Source organism: Teleopsis dalmanni, chromosome 2 (assembly GCF_002237135.1).
Source record: "Teleopsis dalmanni isolate 2A chromosome 2, ASM223713v2, whole genome shotgun sequence".
Classification (NCBI taxonomy): domain Eukaryota; kingdom Metazoa; phylum Arthropoda; class Insecta; order Diptera; family Diopsidae; genus Teleopsis; species Teleopsis dalmanni.
In genome coordinates, this window is record NC_051847.1 from 21800144 (window position 1) to 21819272 (window position 19129).

Consider the following 19129-nt stretch of genomic DNA (forward strand, 5'->3'; position numbering starts at 1 on the left):
TGGTTGCACCAAGACTGGAGCACTTCGCAATAGAAAATTTCCTTCCAACTCCACTAAACACTCAACATAAATTTGTTAAGCGTCAATCCAGGCTTTGAAGTCGTTCGTGGAAGGTCTCCAGTTTATGACCACAATCGTTGGATATTATCGCAATTAATCCATTTTTTATCACCAAAAATGAGTGCTTTAAAAATGTTTCAATTTTGTTGCGTTTTAGCAAAATATTACTGTTGATAATTCCATCAATCAAACTTCGTTGCGTTAGTTCATGTGGTACTCAAACAACCAAAGAGTCATCCACTATCTCTGACAGCTGGAGTGTCGTTAATGATCCACCAGTTGCAATCAAAATTTTCGGAACGTAATAGAGAAATAGACGTAATAGAGCTTTCACTTACGAATATAATATATTTAATATTAAATAGAAGTCAATTTCAATATTTAACTAAAACCTTATTTAAAACTTACATTCAGCATTCATTAATGTTAAATGAAAAGTCTTTTATGCACAAAAATTAATTTCAACTGATAAAATGTATGCAATCATTATTCATTTTGATTGCAGGTATGAATGATGGGAAATTCGAATACAACTCTGCGAAAGATGAATTTCTAACCAAAATTGATATCATATCATGAAGGTTGATATTTGTTTTTAAAATAAATAAAATGAATGAAACTGGTGCAATATTAAGACATTTAGAAGAAAATTTATAAAAAAAACTTTGTACCCAAAGGCAGTTGACAAAAATTTTTCGAAATTGATTTTGTAACTGATTCCTTCTTACTATCTATATTGTAAATTTTGATCGTTTTGTGAGGAATTTGAGTATTTTATGCATTTTATTTAGTTATTTATGTTTATGATTATTTGAGTATTTATATAATATACATAAAATTTAGTATGTAAATATATATGCAAATTAAATTTAAATACCTAAAAACTTTTCCAAATATATAATCTATTGAATAAAAATAAATAAATCACATAAAAATAAAAATGATATATAAGTTATCATATTAAATTGAATAAAAATATTTTTTAAACTATAATCTGGCAACACTTAAATTTTGTGAAAATATCTCATCATATAAAATATATCTCATCACATAAAATCTTTTGTGACGCACAAGCATAATAATATCAAGCCACAAATTATTTCTAAAGGGCTGTTATACTTTAAAATTATTAAAGAATTAGAGAGTTGTGATTAACTATGACTAAACCATTGGAGACTGACATTATTGCAACAGAGAAGCATAGAAAATCAACTGTTTGGACAAAAAATAAAATTGGGCAGCTAATTCAACTTTATAGACAAAATGAATGCTTATGGAATTACTTCTCACAACATTACAGATGCAAAAAAGAACGCGAGAAAGCCATCACAACCATTTGCACCGAATTAAATATAACTAAGTTTGAATTTGGCAAGAAAATTCATAATTTACGCAATCAATTTAATACGGAGAATAAAAAACTAGAGCGCAGAATTGAAGAAGCTGGAGGAGACTCAGTCGAAATTAATGTCAGTCAAAGTTGTCGCTGGGAGCATTTCGAGTCTTTAATATTTCTTAAAGATGTAATCGAGCCGCGACCAGGTGGATTCCAAGCAGGACCACCATCCAAAGTAAGTACATATCTTAAAAACAACTACATGAAACATAAATATAAAACCATTCATATTTCGAATAGAAAATGCTAATAAAAACGGAGTGCGCAGATCGTATGAAAACCAATAAAGAAAATAGTGTAGATTGGACTGCAGGTTATACTTTCAATGAAACAGTCACTAGTGATGAAACTTTTACTCAACACTCAGATCAGGATGATATTCCTCAACAGAGTGAGGACGATACAAAATTTAATTCCACCGAACCAAAGAGCGCAAATATTGATGAATTGGAACTCCATATTACTCCAAACAAAACTGAAGGCAAAAAAACTTATTTTACTCTACAGCACGTGTCAAAATCATCAATAGTAACAAATCCTAATACAAAACATATTCAGCAGGATATGATAATCAATCCTAGCTCAACACAAACTACTCAATTATCTGCAGGATCAGTTATAGAAATACCCAGTGCTATATCTACCACAGCACCTATCCAGGATGAACCATTTAATTCAACAAATGTGGAGCAAAAAAGTATACCAATCATCAGGGACCAATGGGACGCTTTTGGGCAGCTAATTGCCACAGAATTTCATAATTTGAACTCAGATGTGTCTCGCAGGAAACTTAAAAGGAAAATAATGCAAGCAATGGTAGAAATCGGAGAAGAGGACGACATTAATAGCAGTTAACATTTTTAAAACTACGTACTTATGTTGTTAAATGTGCATTGGATGATGGCATTCATTTTTTATATTAAATTTTATGAATATAAGTATGTCAGGTACTATTCAATTGTCTTAGAAGTTTAAGAAACAATTATATTGTAAAATATAAGCTACAAGATGCAAAAACTGTTTTTTCCTCATTATACATTTTGGACAGACAAAATTGTCTTTAAAATTGTCACATATATTAAAAAAATTCTTAAGAACTTGAGTCGATAATATCAGTAGTTTTTATCTTTATACATTGCAGTTGATTGAGTATTCTAAACTGTTATTTCGATATATATTGAATCAAAAAATAAACTATGCTTCTTTATAATCCAATCCAATGTCGAACTTTAAGCTAGTTTGTTTTGCACAAATTAAGCATTGATTTCCAATTCTGCAATATTATGAAAAATAAACACAAAATTCTACTTATTTGTAATATTTATTTCATAAATGCTGCTTTAAATGCTACATTTCATAGCAGCATTCATGTTTCTTTGCAAATTATAAAACAGAGTAGAAGAATAAAAGGCATGGTAACTGCAACCACTGGAATAGTAAATACTTATTGCAGCTTACTTAACCTCTTTAACTTGCAGACCTGGTGGCAATGACTGTTTAATTTTTTCTGCCTTCTCTTTATCTTGCACGACCAAAGTATACAAAAAGCGGGAGCAACGAATCTTGAATTTGGTGTTTGTGGGGTTCTTCTTGATTTTCACTGCACGAGCATCGCCGCGACGGGCTTTGTTTAAGAAATCCTTAACTTCTTTGATTTCACGCGGCATCTATACAAAAATTTAACAAATGATAAATATTGCACTCAGACAAGCCATTCTAACATTTTTTAACACTTACTTTGCGAGAAATTAATAAAAAATTTGCAAAATTAATTTACAACACGAGAAAACCAACCAGTGTTGACGTTTCCACGTTTCGAAAGAAAGAGAGAAGGAAAGATTTTATTGAGTATGTATTCATTTCCTGCTGTCAGAGTGACATTGGAATGACACTTTCGGCAGCAAACAAAATCAAGCGCCATCTACTATCGAATAGTAACTATCATAACTTGACGATGAAGCCATGCGTCATAACAAAACAACTTGTAGGCCTTCGTAAACGCATATACAATTGTTAAATATATTTATAAAACCTATTAATTATAAAACAAAAGTTTTTGTTTAGTTTTTACACGAATATATTTATTTTTTTCCTTTTTATTATTTAAAACACCTTTAATTTGTAAACAATTATTCTTCCGAAAAAATCAGTACTTGAGGCAAATAAAAATTTAATTTTCAATACTTCCTTATTTAGAATAGGATTTTTTAATTTAAACTTTTGTACAGAGTTCACATCGTCAGGATAAAATGTTTCTTCACATAATTTATTTCCATCTGCAGATTCTGCGGTCATAATGCCATGTTTACCAGCGAATCCGCCTTGAAATTGAAATTCAAACTCATGCATCGCCTGAAGTTCTTCAAATTGAATATTTATCCATTGTGGTGTTCCCTAAAAATTACAAATACAATTTAGTAGACAGTACCAAATGAAGTTGTCGTTTGTTTACCTCATTAGAACTCCACGCTGTGTCTTCTTCAGTGTCATACATATATTGCTTCCCATTTTGCTTCACATTTTTATTAAGCACGGAACTAACACTAAAAATGAGTATTTGTTAATATTAAGTATTCATATATTTAATATATTAAACACCAACCTGCACTTGAACTTTTCTGTTTGCAGCAAATCTGTCATCACTTTTCAACTTCCACTTTCAAACACTCCGTCATAGAACAATAGATTAAACATATAATTTAATGTGAATCTCAATTGAAATATTCATTTTTGATAGACAAATATTTAAAAATATAGATTTTTGAAATATGAAGTGTAATATTGTAAAACATATAAAAAGTAATTAATAAAATATAATTGTTTATTGTAAAAACGCTACATTACCGATTATAATTACATATTGAGTATTCGCAGAACACAATTTTTACTTAGCAAAGTTTTGCATTAATCAGTTGAGCTAATGAGTTGAGTTAATAATATGGAGAATTATTTTAATGTACATATAAATATGGTTACCATATTAAGTTTGTTATATTGCTCTTTTTCACTATTTTTATTTAGCATGTTAAACTTATGCGCTCTAAATAGAAACATCTTATTCGTTCTTACTTAATTAAAAATGTCTCTAATTTCGAAAAACATTTTGAATGAATCGAAAAACATTTTGAATGAATTGAAAAACATTTTGAATGTATATTTCTTAATAACACATATTGAAGGTTTAATAATATAAAATTATCTGAAAGCCCAACCTTGAATAAATTTCTGAATACAAAGCTGACCAGACATATGAATTTTAAGAATATTAATATTGAATACGATTAATAATCGTGAAGGCTATTAACAGTAAGGAATTTATAAACAAAGAACTGATACAAATATCAGTCATTTCAGCTGTCACATAAGCAGTGCAATGTTTTCCCATAATATATTCTATGCTATTGCAACGTACACGTCTGGATAGATTTTGTGTTGCGACAAATATTGATACAGTTTTCAATTCATAGTGTATATTTTTTAACTTAATTTCATGAATAAACCCACTTAATTTTATTGCAATTCCGATTAAACATGATAAAAGCAATTTTAGTCTTCAACAATCATGGTAAACCAAGACTGTCTAAATTTTATCAGTACTTCGTGAGTATTGTGTTGTATTGATTTTATATGCATATGTGCACATATACATTTATTCAATTAATATTTACAATATTATTTCAGAATGAAGATATGCAGCAACAGATAATTAAAGAAACATTTCAATTAGTCTCAAAACGTGATGATAATGTATGCAATTTTCTCGAAGGTGGAAGGTAAACGACTACACAAGATAAATTGTTAACGTATTAATGTTTAATTTTTTTTTTATTTAGCTTAATCGGTGGATCTGACTATAAACTCATCTATCGTCACTATGCTACATTATATTTTGTATTTTGTGTTGATTCATCCGAGAGTGAGTTAGGAATACTTGATCTAATACAAGTTTTTGTTGAAACACTTGATAAATGTTTTGAAAATGTATGCGAACTGGATTTGATATTTCATGCTGATGCAGTGCATCACATATTAGCTGAGCTAGTTATGGGTGGCATGGTTTTACAAACTAATATGACAGATATATTAGCTAGAATAGAGGAGCAAAATAAATTGGTTAAGCAAGAGGTAAACATAATTATATCTATATAAAAAAGGGAAAAAAACTAATATTAATATCAATAATTTTTTTTTAACATTAGGCTGGAATCTCTGCTGCACCCGCGAGAGCTGTAAGCGCAGTTAAAAGTATGAACATTCCACAACAAATCAAAGATATTAAATTACCTGATTTGCCACAGGCTATAAAGGATTTGAAATTTTGACCAAGTCAAAATTTGACTTCATCATTTGTTGATTCATTTGTCATTAATCGAATTACGCCCTCATTTAGTTCTACAGCATTCGTCGGCAATTTACACTCTAGTAATTTAAAGCAGAAAATATTAAGTGAAAGCATTTATGAAAGCATTGATAGCAGCGGTTTAAGTGCTTCCGCTGCACCAAAAAAATTCAACTACTACTACTATCAGGCACAAACCAAAATGGATATCGAGGTTTCAAATGCTTTTGAAAATAAATCTAGTGATTGTTGCGATTGATTCCACAACCAATAAGTTATAATAAAAATTAATTACTCTTGACGTTTAAGAGCTATCTCTACCAATTAATAACGAAAACAAATGGTTAGAGTTTTTTGTGGCTAGTTTTGAAACGTAGTAACGAAGGATCTTTATCTAAAATTTCGGAATGCAATAAAAATATTTTGTTGGGCATATCTCTAAACGCTTCACATTAATATTTAGAACATGTGATTTTTAATGAAAGAACAAATTTAAAGTTTTATTTTCATAATTTTCCAATAAAATTTTATTTAGTATATAAAGTATTTTTTTATGTTATTTTATAGTATATAATATGATCGTGCAAGTATATTAGAAATTCAGGTACTATAAACAATTTACTTGACATTTTATTTCTCTTTATTGATTTATTTACATATTTATTTATAATTATAAATAACGATTCCATTGTATTTTTGTTATGCCAATAATTTTGTTTGGCATTTACTTTTAATGTGCATCATTTTGCTTTTAATGTAGACTGAAATAGGGTGTGGCAGTAAAAGACAAACCACGCATAAACTTAAGTACAAAACTAAGGCAAAACCTTCGTAGGCGCAATTTATACTTATTTATATAATAACTACAAGTGTTTGTGTGTAGGTTTTTGAAAAAACATAACATGACTAATACAAAAACTGGAACTTATGCGATTGTTATCCCCACACCTAAAGTGCCACTCCCACCTACAATAAATATACAAACATACATGTGCATAACGTCACATGACGTAAAAATTCTTTGTGGTTACATTCAATACGATTTTCTGTTATTTAGATGAGTTACACCCACATTTCTTTCGAATTATGTTTATAAATTTAAACTTCAGCATGGAGAGCTACTAAAACTACATTCAATTAAATATGTATGTCCTGTGTGAATACACTAATCTATAAATTTGATTTTAAAGGTCTTGACAATTCATTCAAATAACGTATCCTTTGCGACGAAATGTGCACATTTAAATAGATTTATGATAATAATACCTAAATAATTAAATCGTTATATAGAATAACAAAGTGTAAATAATTATAAATAAAATTTAGTTATATGAATCATGTATATCCATTTTAATATATTCTTGCAGTTTAATAAAATCTTTAATATTTATGCAACACGTTCTCATTTTCTTAAAAGCTATACTTAAAGTACAATACAAATCAAAAAGTTTTTAACTTCAGCATATTCCACATATTCAATGTAACCTTCGGTATTCAAAGCAGGCGTAAAGAACTATTACTACTACCGGACCTTAGTATGCATTTTTAGATGTTTCTTAAGGTGATCACTGCGCACAAATCGTCTTTCACATTCTGCACACGCATACGGTTTTTCACCTGAAATAAGGAATTTCGATATAAACATTAAATAGTAAAAATTGAATATAATTTTGCTGTAAGCAGACTCTACCTGTATGCGTTCTTATATGTCTGTTGAGATCGTCTTGTCGTTTAAAACGTTTTTTACACTCTCGACACTCAAAAGGTCTTTCAGGATCATGATCTTTTTTAACCATTGCCAAATTTAGGTGATTTGTACTATTCACTGCTGGCATGTCAATATTGTCGGCATCTTCATCAGTTGAAGTGGGACAAATCATTGTAGAGATAGGCACCATTAATTCAGGCGGAATGTCATCATCTGATTCGCTTGCCGTTATATGTCGCTGTTGCACTACGTGATATTCTTCACTATTTACAGGTCTTTCCAATTTAATTTTAATTGATTTATTATCCATTGTTGAAGATTTAAATAGATAATCTGTAATATCGACACCATCGTTATTATCTTTATTACTATTTATTATTTCAGCTGCATCATCATTGCTATAGATTTCCATTTTTGTCTGTGTTTCATTTAAATGTATGTTGGCCTGTGGAATAGATGTCCGTAATCGCTTTGCCATTGATTGTAATTGTTTTGTGTGCGTTGCAAGATGCTTTGTGAGATGGTCGCTTCGTGAAAATCTTTTTGTACATTGTATACATTCAAAAGGCTTCTCACCTGCGGAACGAAGTTGTTAATTAAATATTATAATAATACATATATTTTAATTTTAATATGTGCTTACCCGTATGGGTGCGAACGTGTCTATTTAGCTCGTCTGAACGTGTAAAACCCTTTCCGCAATTCGGTTCCTTGCAAACGAAGGGTTTAATACCTGTATGCCACGTTAGGTGTGAACGTAAATGTGAACTCTTGCCGTAGCTCTTTGTACAATTTTCGTGTGGGCACACAAATCTTCGCTTAGGATCTACAGGATTCGGATTTGCTAACAGTTTTGAAGTGGGCGTTAAACGAATTTTAGGAGTAAAGTTCAAATTTGGATTTATCATTTCATCAAATACTGCATTACTACATCCTTCGGTTTCGTATTTAATTTGAGTCATATTTTTAAAGACTGGCTCACTTTTTATATTTTCATTTGCACAATTAAGTTTTAATTCTTCATCTTTAATAATTTCATTCTTAATATGAGATATATGTTCATTTCCTCCTTGCGATGTGGGCGTGCCTCTTATTGCCGTAGACATATTAAACTGCTTGTAGGTCAAGTGTTATTTTATGTGATAATGCGTTGAATTATGTCTAGATTATTACTTTTAAAATCACTCTTGTATTTACTGTAGTTTTTTCTGTGGGCGTTCCCGTTTAATTACAACTGTACCCTTCCCCCTTTACTTTACTTAATAAACCCACACAATAATAATAAAAGTGCACACAATTGCTGTTTTATTTTTCAAAAACAATGTAAGTTCATATAATACATATGTTTGTCTAATATCATTGTTATAAGCACAAGATTCTCCTTTTATTAACTATTCAAGCAATGAATCTTCTAAAGCAATAGACGAACTTGATTACGCCGTCACTGTTTCTACCCAGTTAACTATTTTAAGTAAATGTTACATTTTCCTTTCATAACATCAGTGTTGCATTTCATTGCAAAATATATATAACGTGCTTACACTATTCAGCATGTATACTATGTCGGCTTGACATATAATTTTTTTAGTACTCTCTATGCAACAACACTTCTTTAAGCAAATCAAGAGCAAGATTTTAAATTATTGCCTTGTTCGGGTTTTGACGAAAATGCATGATCTATGCTGAGTCCCACAGAAATTGTAATAATTTTCTTCTAAAAATCACATATGTTGACACTGATTACTGAACAATACTTGTTGGCTTAAGTGACGAGGCATAGATAGTATAGTGCCCATGCTATAACTAAATTTAAACAAACATATTGCTTTTACTCTCACTCTTAATTTTATAATTTGCACTGAAAACAATAACAATATTACTCATGGCGGACCCGTGGCACTCTATATACCATTGCCATTAGGAAAAATAGATTCAAATGACTACACACATGTACTAAACTAACTTTAAATATATGGCCTTGTAATAGATTTTCGCATTTATTTCTTTTAAAAATTTAAGAGTTCAGTAGCATAAACAAGTCGGATTTCGGGCTTCAAACCCTCTGTAAAATATTTTAAACCATTATACAATATTTAATTAGTTTTTTCGTTTAAATATTTTCATGCATAGCATTATTGTCATTATAGGTAGATCTGTACCTATAATGTAAGTTGTTGTTAAAATCTTTTTACATCGCTTGCAGAATTATCTTCATAACTCAGTTTTCAAGTTATCAGGTTTTTTCGTTTCTATTATTATTTTTCACTAGAGACAATACGTGGAACTTCCTATCTATCTATTTATCAATATAAGCTACAAACCATTTTTATTTCTCTCCCTCTATTTGAACTACATTGCCAATTCCTTTCTTGTTGTTTTAGTCAATAAACATAAACAGTTTACGGTTAAATTGAGTTATTCGTAAATACCTTGAATGATGGGTTTTTCCAATTTCTCTTTTTCTTAGCTATTTGGGCCAGTTCTCGGCAGTATAAGACGCATATTGAGACTTTTGACACTTGTCACCTACTATACTTAATAACTCAAAACATATATAAAACTCAACATTAAGGTATAATCAATACAAATATTTTAATCAAAACAATTTAAAATAATTAAAAATTAATTTTAATAATAAACAGAAACTTATTTATTTTATAAATTACTTAAAATAAAAAATAATTTATTTAAGAAAGCATGTCGCTGAACATACTTCATAGTCTTGTCACTTTGAGTGTAATTTAATTCAAAGCAACAATTGAAAATCACTCAAAAGATTTCTTTGGTAACGTGGTTGCCATACTATATAAATTCAATTAATGGTGTAGTTATAGCTAATTCTATAATATTTTTTATATAAAATATACCTATTGTCTTTAATTTTAGAAATTAATAATATCATAAGAGGGAATATTTATTCATAAATATTAAGATATTGCGAAATATCTATGTGGATTATGTTAATAAGAAAGTTGTACAGCACTGTTAAGACGCTAAAATCACTCAACACACTACATTGTTTTTTCATTGCTTTTCGAATTCAGTCGTTAAAGTGCACGGTCACATTTCAGTCGCTCGTTTGGTGCGAGCGGTTTGGATTTTTTTAAGAATTTCTGTAAAAGAATTTGAAGTGAATTTTTTGCAGCAATATTTATTTGCATTTAATATACAAATTAAACAAAATTAAAAGTGAGACACGGTTTATACACGTATTAAAACCAATTAGAATTAAACTTACAATACTTGCCTTGCGTCCGAGCTACGGAAAACAAGTATTGAATTAGATGAAAAATAAAAATCGACAATGCCGCTTTGTGTTGAAATATATGTTTAAATAATTAAATATTTATCGGATATAGTGAAAATTAGTTCCTAATATATTAAAATTATAAATATTGTTTTCCTTAATCATGTTAAGATAGAATATCTTAAAATTTTCCAAATAATTTGCTTTGTCCGGCTACTTCTGCTTTTTCTCTTTTTTTTTGTTTATACATTCTACACTTTTAAGATTTTTCTGCCGTGAAGAAATTTTTGGGTAGAAAATACCAACAAAAAGGAGGAGAAAATATAAGAAAAGTTGCCAGATAAATATTTGTCATTACAAAAAAAAGAACAACTATACATTTATATACACGAAAATTTGTTAATGCAATTTATTTATAATTTTCAAATATTTCAAGTGTTAAGCATTGAAAAGTAAACATCATTCAATAAATAAATTTGTTATTTATAAATTGCTAATCTCAAGTGCTAGGAAGTGAAAAGGAAATTACATATTTTTGTTTTTGTTTTATTGTTTTAGCAGACAACGAATATATTTGCTCGCGAGTTAAACTATATTAAGTATTTATTTATTATTTTTTGTTTTTGTAATTCAACTGAATACAATTAAAGTTTATATTGTGAAAAATAATTATAAAAGAAATAAGCAAAAAAATGGCAGAGGAAATTGATCGCAATGATCCTGAACTCAAATATCTTTCGGTAGAACGAAATCAATTTAACGATCCGGCAACACAAGCCGAATGGACACAAAAGCGTCTGGTTTGGGTACCGCATGAAAATCAGGTTTGTATGCAAAATTCTAATAAATATGTTTGTATAAAAAATATCTTTTAAATTTTTAAAATTACAATTAAAAAAATTTATTTAAAAATGAGCAATTTTATGAAAATTCGATAAAGCGTTATGCATAGGTCATATTTGGGCGGTGTCGCGCCTGTCATTCAAAATGTTTAGTCTTTTCCTTCTTTGCTTTTGATTCTGTTGCTGCATGCGTCTTGTTTATTGTACGCTCAGTTCACGTTGAGGGCGATGAAAACCTGAAATAAAACCAATACCAATACTGGTTTTTATTAGGATAATTTTAACTGCAGATAAGTATGGCTTTCTTCGAATTTTTAAAGATATATTGTTATGACTAATCGTAAATTCATAAAGAATTTTTTTAATTATGTATTGCTTATAGCTGTTCAAAAATTTCACTTAGCTTTTCAAAAATTTTATAAAATTTAGTTTCTATTTACTACATATTGGATTAATATTTCAAATTCATTTAGAAAGCTGTCGTCAGCTTCTATTCTTATTAATTAAAAATATGTGATTAGTTATCATATGGTTGGTTCTAGAGAGGAACATGGATTAATTGTCATTCTTGTTTGAGAAAGTATAGTGATAAAAATACATTTTATATACAAAATTAATTGCTGATTGAAGAAATGTGTAAATAATACTCAGCCTGAGACACTTGGTTCTAATAGCTAATAGTGGCCTTTAAATATGTATAATTTCATTGCATTTCATATCAATTTAATTATTTAATTAAATAAAATTGTCTAAATTCTATAAAATGCTTTAATGATATAAAATATTATATGTTTGAATAAAATAATAAATACAAGTATTCTCTATCTACAATACTTTAGTCAAATAAATATATGCAAATATTGATTATAATATATTTGTAATATGTTTTAATTTTACATCACGTTTGGTTCTTAGTAATTAGTAATGATTTTACCTGAGCGTACGGTACTCATTAAATCAATCGTCAATGCAATATTTTTCATTAGTTGCTTTATCTTTAAAGAGTGATTCATGCATATTTTCTTTTCAAATTTCTTTTACATTGCTTTCATTCGCATTTTATATCATTTAGGCAACCGAATTCGACTTCCGCCATCAAATCAGTATCAAAAAAGTACCAAAAAATATATAAAATGATTCATTAAAAGTGTATCAGAGAAATAACAGCTCCTTTATATCTACTTAATATTTTCTTGGAGAATAATTTTGCGGTTTATTAGCACTATATTTTATAGATTATGAATAATTTCTACTTCTTCTGTATCTACAAATTTGAACTCTTAAATAAATACAATTTGTAGTTCATTAGCAATTAGCTGGAAGATGCTAAAATTAATGTGAATTGTTATAGGCTGTTTATACAATAAATAATAAATATAGTATATAAGTATATTAAAGAAATAAATAAAAAAAAATGTTTTCATGCTTTCGCACTCACTACGTACAATAAATATAAGACAATATTTTTTAGTTAGCTTATAGTTTTGTAAATAATAATGATGGTCATTGGGTACCATCAATTTAGAGTATAGTAGATTCTCTAACATTAGTATTTTATTATTATTATAGACAAGAATTGATTTATTTATATAAATTAATTGATAAAGGTTTTTAACAAGAAATTCCAAGCCTCTAATGGTTAATTTATTCGTCGATCAGTAACATTAACTTGCTATCTTTGTCAGTTTCTTATTGTTATTCTTTTCTTTTTATTAAGTTTTGTTGAACTGAGGTAAAACATTGGACCAGTAAGTCTAAGTGGGTGTGGGTTCTTTGTATCGCCGGAATACCCCAACCTAATGTTGAACTATACAAGAGAATAAAAAAATAATACAAATGCAAAAACTATGTACGGAGGAAAATATTTTCTTGATGCAGTAGAAACTATTTTGATAGAAAGGTTTTTCAATAGCTATTCCAAGTATTACCAAATTTCCATCAACAGTGGTCTTTCTCAAAATATTTTTTATCTTTCATTATTCGTAAATAATTATTTTAAGTTTGCAAGTACTCAGTGTCAGCCCTGATTAGCTAATTAATCCAAAGCCGTACTTCACTTGTATTGTTCTAATTTGACGCCTTGTTAATTTGCTGTGAAAATTTATTAATAAATTCACTTGATGTGTTATTTATTTTAGAATTTAGAATTGATTGAATTAATTAATTCCAGGTTTGATTGTTAAATTTTTGTAATACTCTTTAGAGATATTATTTATTGCATACTTTTACAATCTTTTCCCGTGTTTTAGAGCCTGATGAGGAGTATTATTACGATTATTACGATTATTTTCATATCCTTAACTATCCTTTGAAATTTTTTAAGTAACTCCTTGATTGGCAACATAACATTATGTATCAATATGACCTTTCTCAAGCCATCTCTATAATTACTTTAGTACAATTAAACAATTTACTATTATTATTAAATTGTTTCGATTAATAACACATATTATAATTTGTTTTTATTTATTTGTAAGCAAAAAAGTAAGATATATGAAAAAATATTTATTTATTTCGTCTTTGTATATAAGAATTTCTTTGGTTTTTTAATTTATTTAAATACTTTTTTAATTTTACAGTTAAAAGAATGTGTTTTGCCTTTTATCTAATCCATGTTAATGTTATTTATCCACCTGCGATATGTGAATATATTACAACTTCCATAAAAATATATTACAAGTGGGTGTGTCTTAAAAAAATGTGACTAAAAGTTGTATATATAAATGCATTTATTAATTAAATTTTAATGTTATTGTAAATAGGAAAAGAAAATTTGAACAAAACAAATATTGTATTATATATAAGTTACGTTAGGTTGTAGTGGCATCCTTGTGCATTAAATCTATTCTAAATTATATTTTGACATCTTAAGGAGGCAGTCCTGCTTAGAATTTATTTAAATTCAATATTAACATAGTGTTAGGACATTCAATCTATCTATAGTATGTTTCCAATGACTTCGATAGATCAATTAACTTACTTAAGATTGCTTGAATTACTTGAAGTTAACTGGTTTAACGAAGCCGGTGAAAACGTACCACTAATTTAGAACATAAAGTTCGCTTGTATATCACTAAACCTTTTCGATACATCATTATTAAACACATAAATAATAATTCAAAAGATTTGGAAAAATTTTATTCGTGTTAACTCTCTTGTTTAAATTGATTGGAATGTCCAACTATAACTTAGTAACAGATTGTTAAATTTTAATAGTATTTTCAATATTTGATTTATAATTATTTCATTATATTCAAGACTTGACTTTATTCATCAATATATATACACCTTCAGTTCAAATGTAATGATTATAATGATTTCTTTAGGTTTCTACTTCTTTCTTGTGAAACGAAACATAGGTCAGTCTTGTTAAAATTAGCCTATGTTGTGGCAATTACTTATTAATTCTAGTCAAATATTTTGTCTAAAGGTTTTTTTTGCATTCGACGTGGTAGTTAAAAACATACATATTTTTAAATGTTTCAGATAGTCTTATGAATCATTGCCTGTCTTTGTTGTCTCCACAAAAAATAACAAATTCTAAATATCAGAAAACAGAAGTTCTTTGTGAAAGACCATATATCAAAAAAATATGGTATATATTTTTTTAAAAAGTATCTGTTATTTTAAAACCAGTAGACCTATACTGAATTAAGCGATTAGAATTAAAGTTATCAATAATTTGTCTTAGTCATATTGAATTAGATATCTTTATTTGTTATTGATTAAAAACAGTCCTCGACTTTGTTATTATAGTGCAAAGTTTTAAAGGCGGTTTAATAAAATGCAGTTGTGTCCACAAATGTTTTACTAATATGAAGTCGCTGCAGTATTAGTAATGCATTAGTAATCTAATAAGTTTATTTTAATTTCACAGTCACAGTCACACAAAAAACCAATTGTAATAACTACTTTGAACATTTTTTCAACGCGGCATTACGTGTAACTGTGAATTAATTATGATGAAAGCAGTAACGTTTGCGTATGAAACATTTGCAAAATATTTAATTTTATTTATAACGTTTTGCACAAACATCACGAGCTCTGCGATAAGACAAGTTAAATTATAACATGCAAATTCATTTAAAAATACTTTTGCTTACCTTGCGATAAAATTCCATATCAATGAGATGTCAAGATTTGACGGTTCAGTTTGCAGATATTTTCGATTCATCAAAAATACAGAAAAACAGAAAGTTTTTAAAAACAGATAATAGGGTGAGTGATATATAGGTATTAATGTAATATGAATCAGGGTAAAGTTAAGGTAGGGATAACAATTTGCATTTAGGTGTAGGAACTTTATGATTTCAATGGAGTTTTAAAGTATACGTAATTATTTGATACATAAACAAAATCTAATCGAAATTAGATCAGCAATATCTTTGCTAAATAAAAGTCGGTAATCTGAAAGCTGATTTGTAATAAATTATAATTTTTACTGTATTTTACTGAATCGGTGTAACTGATCAGACTGCAGTTGATATTAATCTTGTAGTTGATATTAAAAATATTTCTCAAACCACAAAAGATATCACTGTTATTCTAAATATAAAGACAGAAATCACAAATTCAACAACTTCTAGAGACCGTTAATGGATATGACATTAGAATATTGTGTGTATCATAATTGTTCGTTTTATCTGATATTAATTAGTGAGGATCCACTGATAAATGTGATGTGGTTTAAAAGATAGGATATCTTATAATTACTAAGTCCATTTTATTTCTGCAAGGTATGGAAGCCACATTCATGAATCGAAATTTATTGTAATTAAGTTCGATACGTTTAAAAATGAAAACACGGATTGATAGAAGTTCTGTGATTTTTCCGCCACAAAAATAATGCTGTTTAGCATTATAATAGATCACTACAGATCATGGACGTACACAGGTAGGGGCAGGGGCGCTCACACTCCCCCTAGATTTCAAAATGTTATTATTGTTTTGAATAAAAATTTAATACTATTTACGAGAAAAGTTTAAAATTTGTCTTTTTTTGTGAACAAAATCTAATTTTCAAGTTTTCAATGAACTAGGGGTGAAATATACTAGTAATAATATACATAATAATACTAATAATACATAATAATAATAATAATACATAATAATAATAATAATACATAATAATATATAATAATAATACATAATAACATACAAATACAAATATCTCCAAAAACACGTAATTGCATCTGGTTTAATAGATATTTTAGTCATTTTTGGATTCAAGCATTCACTCATTCGAAATTCATTTGTATTCACATTTCTTTCGCTATATTTGTACTTAAGCAAACAAATTCTTTAAAAATTATAAATTTATTTAAGTTCTCTAGTATATATTATTAAAACCTATCAGACTTAAATTTTCAAAATAATTTTAAAATTATCTATGGTTTTGAAGAGTTAAGCATAGACCAAATCTATTTACTTTTGATCTTAATAGATTAAAAGTAGGCAGCTTTATAATATAGATCTTAGTTTTCTTTTTCGAATATACACAGCTATAAGATAATATGGCCTGGCCATATCTGTATTATATATTAAATATACTCATATATATAGCGCTTAACAATTCTTCGAATTTGTTTTAAAGCTTTAAGCAAATTATTCAAAAGTGTCATTGATTCCAAGAATAAACGTTACATATTTGTTTTAACGTCTTTGGATGTTATTCAGATTTAACAATTGTTTTCTTTGTGTTATCTGTATTTTTTGTAAACCAAATACTAAAATATATTTTTTAAGAACTTTTTGCTCTCAACCCTTTTATTAAATATATTATCTCAACAAAATTCGTGATTTTTTGGCTCGTATTGTGCTTTAAATTTACAATTTTCAACAATTATTCGTTCGTTTTCGGTCAACGAACCCTTCTCAGTGAATATGGGTGATTGATTAAAAAAGATCTTATAAAAACATTACAATTCTCAAATACACAGATAAAAAAAACAATAATATTGCAAAAGCAACCATGAAGACAATAAGACTGTATAAAATTTTTATAAATATATGTGTAAATAATAAATTCTTTCGAGCGGAATATTTTGTTAAGTTAATTCTGTGGACTATTGAAATTTTTTTAATATTTATAAGCCGTTTTTAATTTGCATAATATATGAAAATAATAAAAAATTGATCAGTTTTTAATCTTCTATATAAAAGTGATGACTTTTTTAAGTTGTATAAGTTGAACTAAGCTATGCCACTACTTTTATAAATAAAATAAAAAGTAAATGTGATATAAAGTATAATATTATAATAATAATCTGAGATTTATTATTATCTTTTTAAATGCTATTATGTTATACATCTTAAATTTGTAGTCAATACTCCTGAAAGCAAAAGGAAGGAAGGAAGTGTTGAGTATATTTTCTCTCACCACCTCGGTTTTTGTGAAATTTAGTAAAAGCTTCTTTAACTTAAGTTTTTAAGGACACACATGTACTGGTAGTGAGAATTCGTTAAATATGTAAAATGGTTCAGCACATTTAATGTTACACCTTTCAACTTGTAACAACTACAGAGAGATCGTTCTAAAATTAAGAAAATTATACTAAATCACATAGTTGGCCCATTTAAGGAAGTTAAGTAGGAAACATTAAGCCATCAGAATATTAATATTATTATTATTAAGACATGTTCTTCATTATAAAAATTAAATTAAAAATTTAAAAATTAGAACTTAGTCTATTCACAAATAATATTTATAAACTTCTTCCATTCCTCTCTGTTTCTGGCAGTAAAACGTAACTGGTTAAAAGATTTGCTTGTTTCTGCTGCCACTGTTCTTCGCCAGGTGGTTTTGGGACGACCTCGTCTCCTTACTCCTTGCGGGTTCCATTCCATGACTGCGTGGGCAATTGCATCTGTCGGTTTTCTAAGTGTGTGGCCGAGCCAGCCATATTTGCGTCTCAAAATTTCTTTCTCTATTGGCTTTTGTTTGGTACGCTGCCATAGCTCTTCGTTGGAGACTCTTGCAGGCCAATATATGTTCAGAATACGCCGCAGGCTTCTATTGACAAAGGATTGTATCTTTTGAGTCGAGGCCCTCGTAAGCGACCATGTTTCGCACCCATATAATAATGTCGATTTGACGCAGGCGTTGAATATTCTGGTTTTAGTTTCGACGCTTACATTGTTGGCTTTCCAGATTTTGTTAAGCGATGCGAAAGAGCCATTTGCCTTTTTCACTCTACTGCTGATGTCCTTTGACGTGCCACCCTCGCTGTTGACTATACTCCCCAGGTATTCGAGTTCCTGCACGTCTTCAATGTTTTGATCGTACAGAAGGATGGGCGATTGATTGCTTGCTTTTGTTCTCATTGTTGTTGTCTTTGAGGCATTAATTTTTAGGCCGACTTTATATGACTGCTCACATACGTTATTAACAAGAGTTTGCATATCAGTGTGTCTGTTTGTTAACAATACTACATCGTCTGCATATTCAAGATGACCAAGCTTTTGATTCAGCTTCCAACCAATGCCGATTGGGGTTTCTTCTACAGCTTCTAAAACGACGTCTAGCACTGTGATAAAC

At 28.5% G+C, this 19129-nt stretch overlaps 6 protein-coding genes across 9 annotated transcripts in view; 3 read left to right on the forward strand and 3 right to left on the reverse strand.

The window, feature by feature from the left end:
* The first annotated feature begins 1097 nt into the window (after positions 1-1097).
* LOC119679891 lies at positions 1098-2462 on the forward strand. Its single transcript, XM_038092479.1, has 2 exons — positions 1098-1631; positions 1697-2462. The coding sequence occupies exons 1-2, from the start codon at positions 1218-1220 to the stop codon at positions 2309-2311; spliced, it is 1029 nt and encodes a 342-aa protein (XP_037948407.1). The 5' UTR covers positions 1098-1217; the 3' UTR covers positions 2312-2462.
* Positions 2463-2763: 301 nt separating this feature from the next.
* LOC119679888 (60S ribosomal protein L38) lies at positions 2764-3304 on the reverse strand. Its single transcript, XM_038092473.1, has 2 exons — positions 3194-3304; positions 2764-3123 (listed from the first exon to the last, which is right to left on the reverse strand). Exon 2 carries the CDS (start codon positions 3121-3123, stop codon positions 2911-2913), a length of 213 nt encoding a protein of 70 aa, XP_037948401.1. The 5' UTR covers positions 3194-3304; the 3' UTR covers positions 2764-2910.
* A 251-nt stretch (positions 3305-3555) lies between these two features.
* On the reverse strand, positions 3556-4171 carry LOC119679889 (nuclear receptor 2C2-associated protein). Its single transcript, XM_038092474.1, has 3 exons — positions 4059-4171; positions 3909-3999; positions 3556-3850 (listed from the first exon to the last, which is right to left on the reverse strand). Exons 1-3 carry the CDS (start codon positions 4094-4096, stop codon positions 3560-3562), a joined length of 420 nt encoding a protein of 139 aa, XP_037948402.1. The 5' UTR covers positions 4097-4171; the 3' UTR covers positions 3556-3559.
* A 685-nt stretch (positions 4172-4856) lies between these two features.
* Positions 4857-6333, forward strand: LOC119678803 (AP-3 complex subunit sigma-1). Its single transcript, XM_038090865.1, has 4 exons — positions 4857-5056; positions 5138-5229; positions 5290-5581; positions 5656-6333. Exons 1-4 carry the CDS (start codon positions 4988-4990, stop codon positions 5776-5778), a joined length of 576 nt encoding a protein of 191 aa, XP_037946793.1. The 5' UTR covers positions 4857-4987; the 3' UTR covers positions 5779-6333.
* An 806-nt stretch (positions 6334-7139) lies between these two features.
* On the reverse strand, positions 7140-8966 carry LOC119678805 (zinc finger protein 420). The gene is made up of 3 exons (XM_038090866.1): positions 8147-8966; positions 7486-8079; positions 7140-7412 (listed from the first exon to the last, which is right to left on the reverse strand). Exons 1-3 carry the CDS (start codon positions 8607-8609, stop codon positions 7318-7320), a joined length of 1152 nt encoding a protein of 383 aa, XP_037946794.1. The 5' UTR covers positions 8610-8966; the 3' UTR covers positions 7140-7317.
* A 1571-nt stretch (positions 8967-10537) lies between these two features.
* The window catches only part of LOC119681252 (myosin heavy chain, non-muscle), a 48903-nt gene continuing 40311 nt past the window's right edge, over positions 10538-19129 (forward strand). For 3 of the 4 annotated variants that reach the window (XM_038094388.1, XM_038094391.1, XM_038094392.1), the window contains exons 1-2: positions 10538-10692; positions 11309-11574. In XM_038094388.1, the coding sequence (XP_037950316.1) occupies positions 11443-11574 (132 nt within the window). In that variant the 5' untranslated portion in view covers positions 10538-10692; positions 11309-11442. The remainder of the gene's footprint in view (positions 10693-11308; positions 11575-19129) is intronic. The other variant, XM_038094389.1, reaches the window with a different exon arrangement.